This window comes from Armigeres subalbatus, unplaced genomic scaffold (assembly GCF_024139115.2).
Source record: "Armigeres subalbatus isolate Guangzhou_Male unplaced genomic scaffold, GZ_Asu_2 Contig1366, whole genome shotgun sequence".
Classification (NCBI taxonomy): Eukaryota; Metazoa; Arthropoda; class Insecta; order Diptera; family Culicidae; genus Armigeres; species Armigeres subalbatus.
In genome coordinates, this window is record NW_026942139.1 from 181092 (window position 1) to 196600 (window position 15509).

A 15509-nucleotide genomic window follows, 5' to 3' on the forward strand; every position below is an offset into this window, starting at 1 on the left:
TTTTCGAAATACCTAACCTAGTAGATTATTTATTATACACTAGCGCCACCAAGCGGTTATATCTTAATCTAAACCTGCGTTGGTCATAATGGTTTTGACCACTCGAACAACTTTGTAGAAGTCGGCAATATTCTAAAAATTCCAGATTTCGAGATATCAAACCTATCAGGTTATTTCATATGCACTAGCGCCGCCAAGCGGTTGTATTATTAACTAAACTTGCTTTCGTCATGATGGTTTTGACTACCCGAATAACTTTGTAGAAGACGCCAATATTCTAAAAGTTTCAGATTTCGAGATATCAAACCTATCAGGTTATTTCATATGCACTAGCGCCGCCAATCAGTTGAAATCCAAACTAAACTGACCTCCATCACAATGGTTTTGATGATGAATAGCCGAACACTTTTTCTGAAGACGGCACATTTTTTATTTATGCGTTACTCTATATTTCCGTGTGATGGTTTGGCAACGGTTGGAGCGGGTCGCCAAATTTGCCAACTCGCTATTCACCGAAGGTTGCGTTTACATTTCCCAAACCCGTTTACCAACGACCGGTGCGAGTTCGCGTCATGATAGAGGTTGATATTTTGGCTTTATTTACGCACTGGTGGGGATCGTCTTATAGATCTTAGCTAATTAGCTAACCACTTTTTAGTTTCGATTTTACTCATATAGGTTGACGAAGTACAAAATAAAAATACCGAGAACAAAAAACGGAAAAAACCGGCAAGCGAGAATGAATATTTTTAATTTGTGAGCTACATAAACTAGTTTTTGATAAAGATAAACCAAAATATGTTTGAAATTAACAAGAATGTAGGTTTGAACCAGGTGGGTGGCACGACGCCATGTTTTTGCAGCCAACATCTCAGTGTAAAATTCATGATAGTATGTGTTTTGTTTACAAACCTCACATTTGATTCTCATTAGGATACAGAACTGTCAGTGGGATACGGTCGCGCAATGTTGGCTGCAAAACAAACCTATTGTGTGAGATAGGGATGCCACCGGGCTGGTTTGAACCAAACTAGCAATGAAGATTGTTTCAAAGTAGATAACTTTGGTTGAATTAAACACATTTATGAGGTTGATTTAACCCAAACTATAACTTTGAGTTTAATAGATTCTAGTTATACACAAACAAATTTTCGGTTTAGAATCAACCAACCTGTTGGTTAATTCAACCTAGACTGATTTTGCTTGCTCCGTGTACGCTCATTGAGCTCTGCCAAGCAATCAAATTTTCAAAAACTTTTAAAATTGATTTTTAACATCAAATTTAGGGTTTATGAGTTTGACAAAAATATGTTGTAGCTCAGAAAAAGGTGTTCTATCGAATGAATAAAAAAAAATCAACATGTTTTTCAAAATTAAAAAACCCAAATTGGGTGTGACCTTGGTGTGACCTGGTGTGACAAATATACATAATCGATATCGATTAATCGAAAAATAATCAACTATGTGGCATCCCCATTATTTTGTTGTCCGCGGCGTTGCTTTTTGAACTTTTTGAAACTGCACCTTCGCGATAAAAAAAATAATAAAAAAAATAAATAAAAAGTCAAAACCGGCCAAATTTAAGTGTAAAATGTCTCTCGACGTGTTTCCCGTCTGTTCCAGCTGTGGAAAGTATTCGGTTTTAGCTATTTCCTGCACAAACTGTCTGCAAATTTGCTGCACTGCTTGTTTCAATGTTTTGGTTAGTGCAATGGTAATGGCTGATGCCGATGTGGCACTGTTGGCGGCTCGAGTCTGTCGGAAATGCCGCAACGAATGTCGCGTGACCAACTCGGTCACCGGTCCTGGAAACGAAACGAATGCATCACTGAGTGTCGACAGAAGTGATCTTTGCGATTTGCATTGGAAAGAGCGTACGCTATATTGCTTGAACTGCTCGGTGAGTATTTGTGGAGACTGCATGTGCCTTGGAGAGCCACACGACTTTCACCGGATCGACAATTTGGTGGCCGTTTATTTCGAGAGGACCTCAAGGCTAAGGGATAAATTGAAGATCGCTGAGAAATTCAACGATGAACTACATGCGGGAAGTGAGGTTTATCGGAGAAATCTTCGGTTCATTGAGAAAGAAGAGGCTGAGATGTTAGAAGAGATTGAAGCAATTGCCGAGGAATCTCGACTGGAAGTGTCGCGAGTCACTACAGTTCGGAAGCAGATACTAAAGGAAAAGCTGAATGTTCCTTTTACGAATGGTGCGGTTTTGGAAGATATGTGGAATACAGCAAAACAGGTGTCGCCGTACAGATTGTTGAATTTACTTTCGGAGTTTGATGCTAATTGTGATAAACTGCTAGCTCAGGACGTCAAAGTTACGGTTCAACAAACTGACGACTTTCAATGGTAAGATGTAGATTGTGCTATTCCCCATGTTTACCGTTTGGATTAATGGTCATTAGACATAACCAGTAGATGGAAGCCGGCAGATTTTCGTACATTGAATTCAACTTGAATTTATAAAAGGCAATTACAATGATAAATTATTATTATGTCATTAGATCAAACGGCACTAAAACAGATAAAAGTAAGGGCTTCAAATAAATTACAAATATCATCTTGTTATAGCCAACTGATCGAAAAATATAAATGTACGGAAATTGTTTTTCGAGCGTTTCGCAATGCTGCCAACGGGGATATCTCTGTCTCTCAATTGATTATGGACAACGGTGTTGAATGGAGAGTTACGGTTACGAAAATGGATATGATTCTTATTGAGCCACGTACAGTCGACCCTCGAATACAGGAATTTCCCCACAAGCTGCTGGTAACGATTCCTCATAAGGACTATGAGAAGACGATACACCAATCATTCGAACTCGAAGACCAATACAAAGCGATAGAGGTTGTATATTCCTCATTTCTTGTAGAAGAAGGTTTTTGCAGGGAAACCAATGGCGATTTAGTGATGAAGATTGGCGTTCGTTGTAAAAATGTATTGTCTGAATTGGACATAATGGAGCTTCAGTACAATGGTGTAAGAGATGAAGATGACTAGTAAGATAATCGATAAATATTCAATTTTTATGTTATTCATGAATTTATTTTTCAGCAAACACCTTGTTATGCATTTTCATCCAAAATTAAGCAATCTTAAAAATAGAACGCCAATACGTTCCTCTGAAGTTATAGATGGTAAAAATAGACAGTGGTATTTGGAGGTTTATGCAGATGTGCATTCGAACAAACTTAAAGCTTTTATCGGTTTGCAGAAACGATCTGCCGTTTGCTGTGATTTCTTCATCGAACTGATACATACCAATGTAACGAAAAATATTGTCATAAAACGACAGAGCAAAAATTTCAACACATCATTTATATGGGAATATCAGTTTATCAGTTTAGACTCATTGAACAACGATTGCGGCTTTTCTCCAGGTGGTAATTTGCATTTTCGGTTTGGAGTGCGGCCCTTATCCAATTCTACAGATATCTCAGCACAAGGTGCATCAGCGAATGCCTAATATTGTTTGTTAGAAAACACTTAATGTTGAACCTTTTTTTTTTCAAAGAACCTAAACTGAATATGATAAGCAAACACGTAGATTATAATGATTTATATACATGCTGCCAACATCTAATGTTATCGAATATTTTATAGTCCATTGTTACATAATAAATTAATGATCTCATAATTTTTGGAATCTACTTGGGGGGGAGGGGGGAAAGCCTATCTGTTGGATCGTAGTAATCAATGGATCATAATTTTTATCTAAGTTACCTTTGCTCTACTATATAAAGAAAACCAATATGTCATTCTTATGCAGTATTGATTTGACTTCCAATAAAGATAGTTCTTTTTAAGAAAAGTCAAGTCCATTTTATTCTGGAAGTAATCCGGACATAACAATTGGCGACGAGGACTTAAGAACCGGAGGCAATGGCAGATCTTCAGCAAGCAATCCTTCAAATGGCGGAGCTCCTGCAGAAGCTAGCGCAGCCGACACCAGCACCTAGCAACCCGGAGCAAACAATCGAAGCCTTAGCAACGAACATTAGTGAATTTTCATTCGACCCGGAAAACGGAATAACCTTCGAGAAGTGGTACAGCCGTTACGAGGACCTTTTCGATTCCGACGCCAGGAACTTGGACGATGCCGCCAAGGTCCGATTGCTGCTGCGAAAGTTGGATACACCGGCACATACCCGGTACGTCAACTTTATCCTGCCAAAGCTGTCAAAAGACTTGAATTTTGCCGACACTATCAAAACCCTCAAGAAAATTTTCGAAGCGCAAATGTCCATATTCAGCAAACGGTACCAGTGTCTGCAGCTAGTAAAAACGGAAGCAGAGGACATAATCAATTACGCTGGCAAAGTCAACCGTGCTTGTGAGGATTTTGACTTCAAAAACATGAAAATTGATCAATTCAAATGCCTGATGTTTGTGCAACTCCGCAAACGCGGTTCACAAGCGGAATCACCCAACCGGCTGCACCGGGAGCCACAACCTGCCTCGACGAGCACTGGATGCAGAAAAGGCCTCGGGCCAACGGTAGGTTGTATTATAAAGCCTCGCTCCGCGGTAATGCTCACTCACACATGTCTAGCTCTGCAGTAAAGCATACTTGCACATGGGTAACATAGTTGACCTGTGTGAGTGTGGTTACAGTCATCATTACCATCATCAATGCGGCGTTGTAATAGGGTGTATCTCACATCCCACTTCAGCTTAAAAAAAAAAAGAAATGGCCAGGAGTTTCCGTACAGTTTTATCCATCAATCCATTTTCAATTTCTAATGCAATTTGATTGTTTAACATATAATACCTTACTTATTCTTACTACTGTCTCGTAAATGGTTTCTCCTCTTCAGTTACACGGATAAATTCTTTAATTGACTTCTCCAGATGAATGTGCGTGGTTCCGCAGTATTATATACTCCTGTCGAGGTATGCTGTCTTCCTCTAGAAGTATTAGTGTTATTTCTACTGCAAATAGATTATCACCCACTTTAATTTATATGTCCTTCGTTCGAGTTACTTGCTGTCTCCTTTTACACGTACGCCTCGTTCTGTCTTTCCTCGACGCTTGTCTTTCCCCTTCAGCTTCGCCTTTCAATCTCGCTTGCTAATTTCATCCTCATTTAAGATATCGTTACCCCGATTCAACAATGGTTGCTCTCTTCTTAATCTTCTCCCATTATCATTTCCTCCGGTGTCACTATAATGCTGTGGGGAGAAGATAAATTGTGCGTCTAAACAACGTTTGTCAACTCCTCTCTTTACATAGTTCTAGAAGCTACTGCTGCGGCCATGGCACAACTATTGTCTATGCGAGTCATCGCTTTGGACCGTCGCGTCGCTCAATCAGCGAGCGCTTTCCGGTTTGGTGCTGCAGCGACGCATTGAATATGCCTGCGTTTCTGGAGCGCTTACTGGAACGGGTCGCCACCGACCAGCGACGTTTCAGTCGAGCGACGTAGTTGAGACAAGTTCATACATGTTCTTGTTTTTATCTGCATCGACAATATCTCAAAGTTTTCTAGGTACCTATTGTAAGCCTGTCTCATAACATTGGGTGACACAATTTCCGAAAATGATGGGATATGATCACTACGAAGACAGCCCAGCGATCTCTGTCTCGTGACATGATGCAGCCCAAGTTTGATCAATTTCAACAGGTTTTAAAAGGCGTGAATAGCTCCGCAGACCGCAAGTCCTTTCTCTGATGAGGATAATCTCTCACTCGTTTCGGGGTTTCCACCACCAGCCGCCAGCTTACTGTTGTGATTTGCAGCAAGCAGTATCGTCATCCGTACATTGTGCATATATGCTACATATGCTAACGACCGTGTATCGTCTTCGTCCAATTGTGTTACCGATGATATTTCATTCATATCATGCCATTCGTCTTCGGGATTGAACGGCATCCTGACATTCCATCCCTCTACTGCACCGATAGAACTAACTGCAAGTTTCAATGTTGACTGTATATCAACAATTGACGAACGACGCTCCCCTAAATCCAACGCGAAAGTAAGAGACAGAAAAGTATGCGCTGCTGCTCTGTCTTATGCTCATTGTTCAGTAAAACTTGACTGTCACCGCTAGGTTCGCTATCGTTTCAAAATCATTAAATGATCACATTTCATGGCAAATAACCCTATATGTTATGTGAGCTACTGTTCCATCACGTTTTAAGATGTTCAAACCCAGGTGTCGGTGGTCGGCTTCTGATGTCGTATTCTTCATTACTTTCAATGACGTCTTCGAAAAACTACTGACTAATTTTGATTAGTCATTCTGACATTCATTCTCCATTTTCGTCTCAAGCGTTCCATGCGTACTCGGATTACAGAAAACATATTTTTCGATACATTTTCCAGAAATGCCTTTCTGCCTTTTTCTCATTACGCATTGTGATTGTCGTTCCGTTATTTTTTCTCACCGAACATCCCGTGCGTTAGTTTTCGTCCCGAAAACACTAATGCGCACATTTTCTTAGTCAATTTGCATCCTACAAATTAACGAATTGCCTTTCCGGCATTTTTTCCTCACCGCTCATCCCGCCCCGAAAACAGTTAAGCGCACTTTTTCTCCTTTAATTTGCGTCCCACAAATTAACTAAATAATTGCCTTTCTGGCCGTTTCACTCCATCAAACTTCCCGCTTGTGGCAGTTGTGCGCTGGTTTTCGTCTCAAAGTACACGCACCAACACGCACGATTCCTTACAACTTGCGTCCCACAAGCTAGCAGTCAACGAAAAAAAAACACGCGGTATGTCATCCAATTGCCAGTTGAGTGATTCTCGCTTACACACCTTCGGACTTGTTTTTTACCCTTCTTACACCCTAAGAAGGGTATAAAGATCGCTTGAAAAACCGACTTTTTATCCGAGGCTCGGAGACCCAAATCGTATATACCAATCAACTCAGCTCGACGAACTGAGCACATGTATGTATGTGTGTGTGTGTGTGCGTGTGTGCGTGTGTGCGTATGTGTGTGCGTTACAAAAATCTCACATCAAGATCTCAGCCATCCGTGGACCGATTTGCACGATTTTAACACTAAACGAAAGCTATGACTTTGTCATTGTACGAGTTCAATTTTTTTTGCAATCGGACATTTGGTTCCAGAGATATGTGAGAAATACGAACATGAAGTGCATTTTCAGAAAACTAACAAAATAATGTCACATGAATATCTCAGCCGTCTGTAAACCAATTTGCATGATTTTATCTTTAAACGAAAGCTATGACTTTGCCATTGAACCCATTGTATTTTGTTTTCGCAATTAGACATTGGGTTCCGGAGATATCTCTGAAACACGAACATAAAGCATTAGACGTATCAACTTCACACATTGGTAAAATATGTCCCATCAAGATCTCAGTCGTCCTTGGACCGATTTGTGCGATTTTATCTTTAAACGAAAGCTATGTTTTTGTCATTGGACCCATTCATTTTTTTCTGCAATTGGAAATTCGGTTTCAGAGATATCTGTGAAATACGAATATGAGACATATTTTCAGACTACTAATGAAGAATTGTCACACCAATATCTCAGCCGTCTATGACTCGATTTGAACTGTTTTGGGCTTAAACAGAAGCTGTAATATTGCCATTTAATGCGGCAAATCAAATCTGCAGCCTTTTTGTATTTTTTTTTAAATTGTTAAATTTCCAGAAATATCCTTTTTACCCTTCTTACACCCTGAGAAGGGTATAAAGATCGCTTGAAAAACCGACTTTTTATCCGAGGCTCGGAGACCCAAATCGTATATACCAATCAACTCAGCTCGACGAACTGAGCAAATGTATGTATGTGTGTGTGTGTGTGTGCGTGTGTGCGTGTGTGCGTATGTGTGTGCGTTACAAAAATCTCACATCAAGATCTCAGCCATCCGTGGACCGATTTGCACGATTTTAACACTAAACGAAAGCTATGACTTTGTCATTGTACGAGTTCAATTTTTTTTGCAATCGGACATTTGGTTCCAGAGATATGTGAGAAATACGAACATGAAGTGCATTTTCAGAAAACTAACAAAATAATGTCACATGAATATGAAACTCGCTAGCTCACGGGAGGGTATTCTACCGGGTCGTTACGCTACTTCAATCACCCCAATACTCAAGCTGAGGATGATTCGGTTCTTCGCAGGAGGGAACTGTAAACAGAGCTGTCGATAAAAGGTGTCTAATGCGGTAGGATGGGCAAAGCTATTACTCAAAGGGGGGGGGGGGGTATCTATTCACAGTGATCCAAGGAAGACAAGGCTTGGTGGTCCCTTTGTGGACCCGGGAAAACGACACAAGATAAAATGGTGAAAGACCTTAAAATCAAGGGTTACTCTTTCTTAAAGATGGCTACACCTGGCTCATACATTTTACAATTTATTTTGTGACGTCACATCTGGGGTACTTGCATGCTTGTTGGATTCGGTGTTTTCTGGTGATGTGACCAATCAGCTTTGATCTGGCCGGCTTGATGCTCTTTGCGGAGCCGCTTCAGTCCGGAAATCATTCCACGGACGGGACGAGTGTTGCCCTGCGAGATTGATGACGTGGCTTTTCCGTATCGGTGTTGGAAGATGGCGGCCACACTTCGGCCAGCAATGACGCTGCTTTATCCAAGCCAACGGGCACTCGCCAAATCTTCCCGGAAATCACCACTGTGGCACTGCACTCTCGAGACCTTGGAAAAAAGGTACAAAAGAAAAAGGTCCCTTTGTCGTGGACCTGGACACACCGGATTAGTACCCTGCGACGTCACTTCCTAACCTCTAATTTTTCATCTGTTCACATTAACATTTACCTTTTTCTATTTCGTTTTTAATTCGTTTTTCACTGTCGTTATTTGTTCGTGTGGATTCGAAAGGGATTTTACACACTAATCGATTTTTACCAACACAAATCCGTACTATTTAATTTATAACAATAAGTATTTTAACGACTAACATTGAACAGATCCTTTTATAACTTAAACACGCGCGCACTACTACTTCTTTCTAGGATCACTATGCAAAAGAGGGAGAATCCTTCTTTTCCGCTTCTTATATAGCACATTTTACATAAATTATGATTTATGCTTTTTATGTTTGCCCATCCTGTTACATTGAGCTCCCTCTATGGGCAAGCTCAGCTGAAACAGGGCTGTGTATCTTTTGCCCGAACTCAAACTGCTCGAACGTCTATCGCATCTGGTCACACTTGGTATGACGTGAAAGTGGAACACGCACTCACTCGTGAGATAAATCTTCGACCAGTGAGTGTGACAGTTCCGAGGTGTAATTATTGGAAAGGTCGTAATGGGAGGGATTGGTGACGGAAATTCACTTGTGGTGGAGCCAACAAGTCCATATTGGAACCGAACGGTTACAAATATCTCAGCCGTCTGTAAACCAATTTGCATGATTTTATCTTTAAACGAAAGCTATGACTTTGCCATTGAACCCATTGTATTTTGTTTTTGCAATTAGACATTGGGTTCCGGAGATATCTCTGAAACACGAACATAAAGCATTAGACGTATCAACTTCACACATTGGTAAAATATGTCCCATCAAGATCTCAGTCGTCCTTGGACCGATTTGTGCGATTTTATCTTTAAACAAAAGCTATGTTTTTGTCATTGGACCCATTCATTTTTTTCTGCAATTGGAAATTCGGTTTCAGAGATATCTGTGAAATACGAATATGAGACATATTTTCAGACTACTAATGAAGAATTGTCACACCAATATCTCAGCCGTCTATGACTCGATTTGAACTATTTTGGGCTTAAACAGAAGCTGTAATATTGCCATTTAAGGCGGCAAATCAAATCTGCAGCCTTTTTGTATTTTTTTAAAATTGTTAAATTTCCAGAAATATCCTTTTTACCCTTCTTACACCCTAAGAAGGGTATAAAGATCGCTTGAAAAACCGACTTTTTATCCGAGGCTCAGAGACCCAAATCGTATATACCAATCAACTCAGCTCGACGAACTGAGCACATGTATGTATGTGTGTGTGTGCGTGTGTGCGTATGTGTGTGCGTTACAAAAATCTCACATCAAGATCTCAGCCATCCGTGGACCGATTTGCACGATTTTAACACTAAACGAAAGCTATGACTTTGTCATTGTACGAGTTCAATTTTTTTTGCAATCGGACATTTGGTTCCAGAGATATGTGAGAAATACGAACATGAAGTGCATTTTCAGAAAACTAACAAAATAATGTCACATGAATATCTCAGCCGTCTGTAAACCAATTTGCATGATTTTATCTTTAAACGAAAGCTATGACTTTGCCATTGCACCCATTGTATTTTGTTTTTGCAATTAGACATTGGGTTCCGGAGATATCTCTGAAACACGAACATAAAGCATTAGACGTATCAACTTCACACATTGGTAAAATATGTCCCATCAAGATCTCAGTCGTCCTTGGACCGATTTGTGCGATTTTATCTTTAAACGAAAGCTATGTTTTTGTCATTGGACCCATTCATTTTTTTCTGCAATTGGAAATTCGGTTTCAGAGATATCTGTGAAATACGAATATGAGACATATTTTCAGACTACTAATGAAGAATTGTCACACCAATATCTCAGCCGTCTATGACTCGATTTGAACTGTTTTGGGCTTAAACAGAAGCTGTAATATTGCCATTTAATGCGGCAAATCAAATCTGCAGCCTTTTTGTATTTTTTTTAAATTGTTAAATTTCCAGAAATATCCTTTTTACCCTTCTTACACCCTAAGAAGGGTATAAAGATCGCTTGAAAAACCGACTTTTTATCCGAGGCTCAGAGACCCAAATCGTATATACCAATCAACTCAGCTCGACGAACTGAGCACATGTATGTATGTGTGTGTGTGTGTGCGTGTGTGCGTATGTGTGTGCGTTACAAAAATCTCACATCAAGATCTCAGCCATCCGTGGACCGATTTGCACGATTTTAACACTAAACGAAAGCTATGACTTTGTCATTGTACGAGTTCAATTTTTTTTTGCAATCGGACATTTGGTTCCAGAGATATGTGAAATACGAACATGAAGTGCATTTTCAGAAAACTAACAAAATAATGTCACATGAATATCTCAGCCGTCTGTAAACCAATTTGCATGATTTTATCTTTAAACGAAAGCTATGACTTTGCCATTGAACCCATTGTATTTTGTTTTTGCAATTAGACATTGGGTTCCGGAGATATCTCTGAAACACGAACATAAAGCATTAGACGTATCAACTTCACACATTGGTAAAATATGTCCCATCAAGATCTCAGTCGTCCTTGGACCGATTTGTGCGATTTATCTTTAAACGAAAGCTATGTTTTTGTCATTGGACCCATTAATTTTTTTCTGCAATCGGAAATTCGGTTTCAGAGATATCTGTGAAATACGAATATGAGACATATTTTCAGACTACTAATGAAGAATTGTCACACCAATATCTCAGCCGTCTATGACTCGATTTGAACTATTTTGGGCTTAAACAGAAGCTGTAATATTGCCATTTAAGGCGGCAAATCAAATCTGCAGCCTTTTTGTATTTTTTTAAAATTGTTAAATTTCCAGAAATATCCTTTTTACCCTTCTTACACCCTAAGAAGGGTATAAAGATCGCTTGAAAAACCGACTTTTTATCCGAGGCTCAGAGACCCAAATCGTATATACCAATCCAGTCAGCTCGACGAACTGAGCACATGTATGTATGTGTGTGTGTGTGTGCGTGTGTGCGTATGTATGTGCGTTACAAAAATCTCACATCAAGATCTCAGCCATCCGTGGACCGATTTGCACGATTTTAACACTAAACGAAAGCTATGACTTTGTCATTGTACGAGTTCAATTTTTTGCAATCGGACATTTGGTTCCAGAGATATGTGAGAAATACGAACATGAAGTGCATTTTCAGAAAACTAACAAAATAATGTCACATGAATATCTCAGCCGTCTGTAAACCAATTTGCATGATTTTATCTTTAAACGAAAGCTATGACTTTGCCATTGCACCCATTGTATTTTGTTTTTGCAATTAGACATTGGGTTCCGAGATATCTCTGAAACACGAACATAAAGCATTAGACGTATCAACTTCACACATTGGTAAAATATGTCCCATCAAGATCTCAGTCGTCCTTGGACCGATTTGTGCGATTTTATCTTTAAACGAAAGCTATGTTTTGTCATTGGACCCATTCATTTTTTCTGCAATTGGAAATTCGGTTTCAGAGATATCTGTGAAATACGAATATGAGACATATTTTCAGACTACTAATGAAGAATTGTCACACCAATATCTCAGCCGTCTATGACTCGATTTGAACTATTTTGGGCTTAAACAGAAGCTGTAATATTGCCATTTAAGGCGGCAAATCAAATCTGCAGCCTTTTTGTATTTTTTTAAAATTGTTAAATTTCCAGAAATATCCTTTTTTTATTTTGAAATCGATAAAAGCATGATAATATCAGTTATTTTATATTCAATTGAAGGTCATATGCATAGAAATTGTAATATGCACTGGGCACACACAACCATTCAAAAGTGTAAGAAGGGTTGCGTTCACTGTAGGTGGATTAAGTCGGGTTTTTATTTTGAAATCGATAAAAGCATGATAATATCAGTTATTTTATATTCAATTGAAGGTCATATGCATAGAAATTGTAATATGCACTGGGCACACACAACCATTCAAAAGTGTAAGAAGGGTTGCGTTCACTGTAGGTGGATTAAGTCGGGTTTTTATTTTGAAATCGATAAAAGCATGATAATATCAGTTATTTTATATTCAATTGAAGGTCATATGCATAGAAATTGTAATATGCACTGGGCACACACAACCATTCAAAAGTGTAAGAAGGGTTGCGTTCACTGTAGGTGGATTAAGTCGGGTTTTTATTTTGAAATCGATAAAAGCATGATAATATCAGTTATTTTATATTCAATTGAAGGTCATATGCATAGAAATTGTAATATGCACTGGGCACACACAACCATTCAAAAGTGTAAGAAGGGTTGCGTTCACTGTAGGTGGATTAAGTCGGGTTTTTTTATATAATATCATCGTTGATATTATACCTGGCAGGATCGCCATTGTGCAACTCCGCAAACGCGGTTCACAAGCGGAATCACCCAACCGGCTGCACCGGGAGCCACAACCTGCCTCGACGAGCACTGGATGCAGAAAAGGCCTCGGGCCAACGGTAGGTTGTATTATAAAGCCTCGCTCCGCGGTAATGCTCACTCACACATGTCTAGCTCTGCAGTAAAGCATACTTGCACATGGGTAACATAGTTGACCTGTGTGAGTGTGGTTACAGTCATCATTACCATCATCAATGCGGCGTTGTAATAGGGTGTATCTCACAATGCCTGATGTTTGTCTGTGGTCTCAAAGGTCATGGCTACGCGGACATTAGAGCAAGACTACTCTCCAGAATCGAAAACGAAGTAGTAGGGACACCCGTCACTCTTCAAACCCTGATCGACGACTATCAACGGCTCGTCAATCTTCAAGCGGACACTTCCATGATCGAGCGTCCATCATTCTCGAAATCAACGGTGCACGCACTTCAAGAAAAGAATGACAGAGGAATCCATCGTCAGAAACAGCCATCGAAGCCGGAAAGTAAAACTCCCCGCACCCCTTGTTGGCAATGTGGACAAATGCACTATGTTCGGGATTGTTCATTCGCAAATCACATGTGCAAAGAGTGCAAACGGGTTGGCCACAAAGAGGGTTATTGCAGCTGCTTTTCCAAGCAAAAATCAGTGAAACCGGAAGAGGAGAAAAAGTCATCATTCAAATCCAGCAAATCCACCAGAAAAGCAAAATCCGCGTATATGTTGTGAACCACATCGCTCAACATTCAAACAAGCGAAAGTACGTGCCCACATTCATTAATGGCGTAGCAACCAAGCTACAATTGGATACAGCGAGCGACATCACGGTGATCTCGAAACAAACGTGGAACTACTTGGGAAGACCTGCAATCAAGAAACCAACTATTCAAGCCATGAACGCATCAGGCAAGCCGCTCAAGCTCATGGGCGAATTCCAGTGCGAAATATGCATCAACGACAGAAGCACCCAAGGACGCTGTTTTGTAACATCTACTGCCAACCTCAACCTCATGGGCATCGACTGGATAGAATTGTTCGGACTATGGTCAATTCCCATCGACTCGGTCTGCAATCAAATCAAGATGAAGTCGCTCGATCAGCAAGTTCGTGAGTTCCGAGCAAAGCACTCAGAAGTATTCAGTAAATCTCTAGGACATTGTAAGAAGTTGAAGGTAAAACTCTATCTGAAATCAAATTCCAAACCAGTATTCTGTCCAAAACGACCGGTTCCATTCAACACTATACCATTGGTTGATGCCGAACTCACACGGCTACAATCATTGGGCATCATTCAGCCGGTCGATTTCTCTGAATGGGCTGCTCCTATCGTGGCGGTACGCAAACCAAACGGCCGAGTCCGCATCTGTGCGGACTACTCGACTGGACTCAATGAAGCGCTGGAAGCCAATCATTATCCGCTTCCAACTCCGGAGGAAATTTTCGCTCAACTCAACGGCAGCACCATCTTCAGTATCGTCGACCTTTCAGACGCATACCTGCAACTCGAGGTAGATGATGATTCCAAGAAGTTACTCACGATTAACACCCATCGTGGCTTGTTCCAGTTCAATCGCCTAGCACCAGGGGTAAAATCAGCGCCAGGAGCTTTCCAACGTCTGGTAGATGCAATGATTGCCAACATACCAGGAGTCCGTTCATTTATCGACGATGTTATCGTATTCTCAAAGGACATGGAGTCACATTTGGCATCACTCAACCAACTGTTCCAGCGGTTAAAGAAGTATGGGTTCCATGTCAAAGCTGAGAAATGTAGTTTTTTTCAATCACAACTCGGCTACTTGGGACACATCGTGGACAAGCAAGGCATCCATCCTGATCCCGAAAAGGTAAAAACAATCGCTACAATTCCACCACCAACCAACATCTCCGAGCTCCGGTCGTACCTGGGTGCAGTCAACTTTTATGGAAGATTCGTGCGCAACTTACAAGCATTGCGCCATCCGATGGACCAGCTCTTGAAGAAAGAAACAAAATGGCGGTGGACCCCAGAATGCCAGAGGGCTTTGACCAGTTCAAGACAATTCTCCAATCAAATTTACTTCTGACGCATTACGATCCCAAACTACCGATTATTGTGGCAGCAGACGCATCCAGCAGTGGAATTGGTGCAGTCATATTCCACCAATTCCTTATGGTGCCATGAAGGCCATACAGCACGCATCCAGAACACTTGCTCCAGCAGAATGCAACTATGGACAACCTGAAAAAGAAGCACTTGCGTTAGTTTATGCAGTAACCAAGTTCCATAAATATTTGCTCGGACGTCATTTCACGCTGCTGACTGACCACAAACCGCTACTGTCCATATTCGGTTCCAAAAAGGGCATTCCGTTGCATACAGCAAACAGATTACAACGTTGGGCCCTTACAATGATGAACTACGACTTCGAGATTAAACACGTATCCACGA

At 40.5% G+C, this 15509-nt stretch overlaps 2 protein-coding genes across 2 annotated transcripts; both read left to right on the forward strand.

Moving 5' to 3' along the window:
* Window positions 1–1495: 1495 nt before the first annotated feature.
* LOC134202712 (uncharacterized) lies at window positions 1496–3717 on the forward strand. The gene is made up of 3 exons (XM_062677721.1): window positions 1496–2361; window positions 2584–3012; window positions 3068–3717. Exons 1-3 carry the CDS (start codon window positions 1592–1594, stop codon window positions 3477–3479), a joined length of 1611 nt encoding a protein of 536 aa, XP_062533705.1. The 5' UTR covers window positions 1496–1591; the 3' UTR covers window positions 3480–3717.
* A 9894-nt stretch (window positions 3718–13611) lies between these two features.
* On the forward strand, window positions 13612–15144 carry LOC134202704 (uncharacterized protein K02A2.6-like). The gene has a single exon (XM_062677714.1). The coding sequence runs from the start codon at window positions 13612–13614 to the stop codon at window positions 15142–15144; it is 1533 nt and encodes a 510-aa protein (XP_062533698.1).
* The last annotated feature ends 365 nt before the right edge of the window (window positions 15145–15509 follow it).

What these genes read in the sequence shown, in the direction of transcription:
- LOC134202704 (XM_062677714.1), top strand. Translation starts at nt 13,612, where the DNA reads ATGTGGACAAATGCACTATGTTCGGGATTGTTCATTCGCAAATCACAT.
- LOC134202712 (XM_062677721.1), top strand. Translation starts at nt 1,592, where the DNA reads ATGTCTCTCGACGTGTTTCCCGTCTGTTCCAGCTGTGGAAAGTATTCG. An exon ending in CAAACTGACGACTTTCAATG is followed by an intron (nt 2,362 to 2,583) that starts GTAAGATGTAGA and finishes ATCTTGTTATAG; the next exon opens with CCAACTGATCGAAAAATATA. An exon ending in GTAAGAGATGAAGATGACTA is followed by an intron (nt 3,013 to 3,067) that starts GTAAGATAATCG and finishes TTTATTTTTCAG; the next exon opens with CAAACACCTTGTTATGCATT.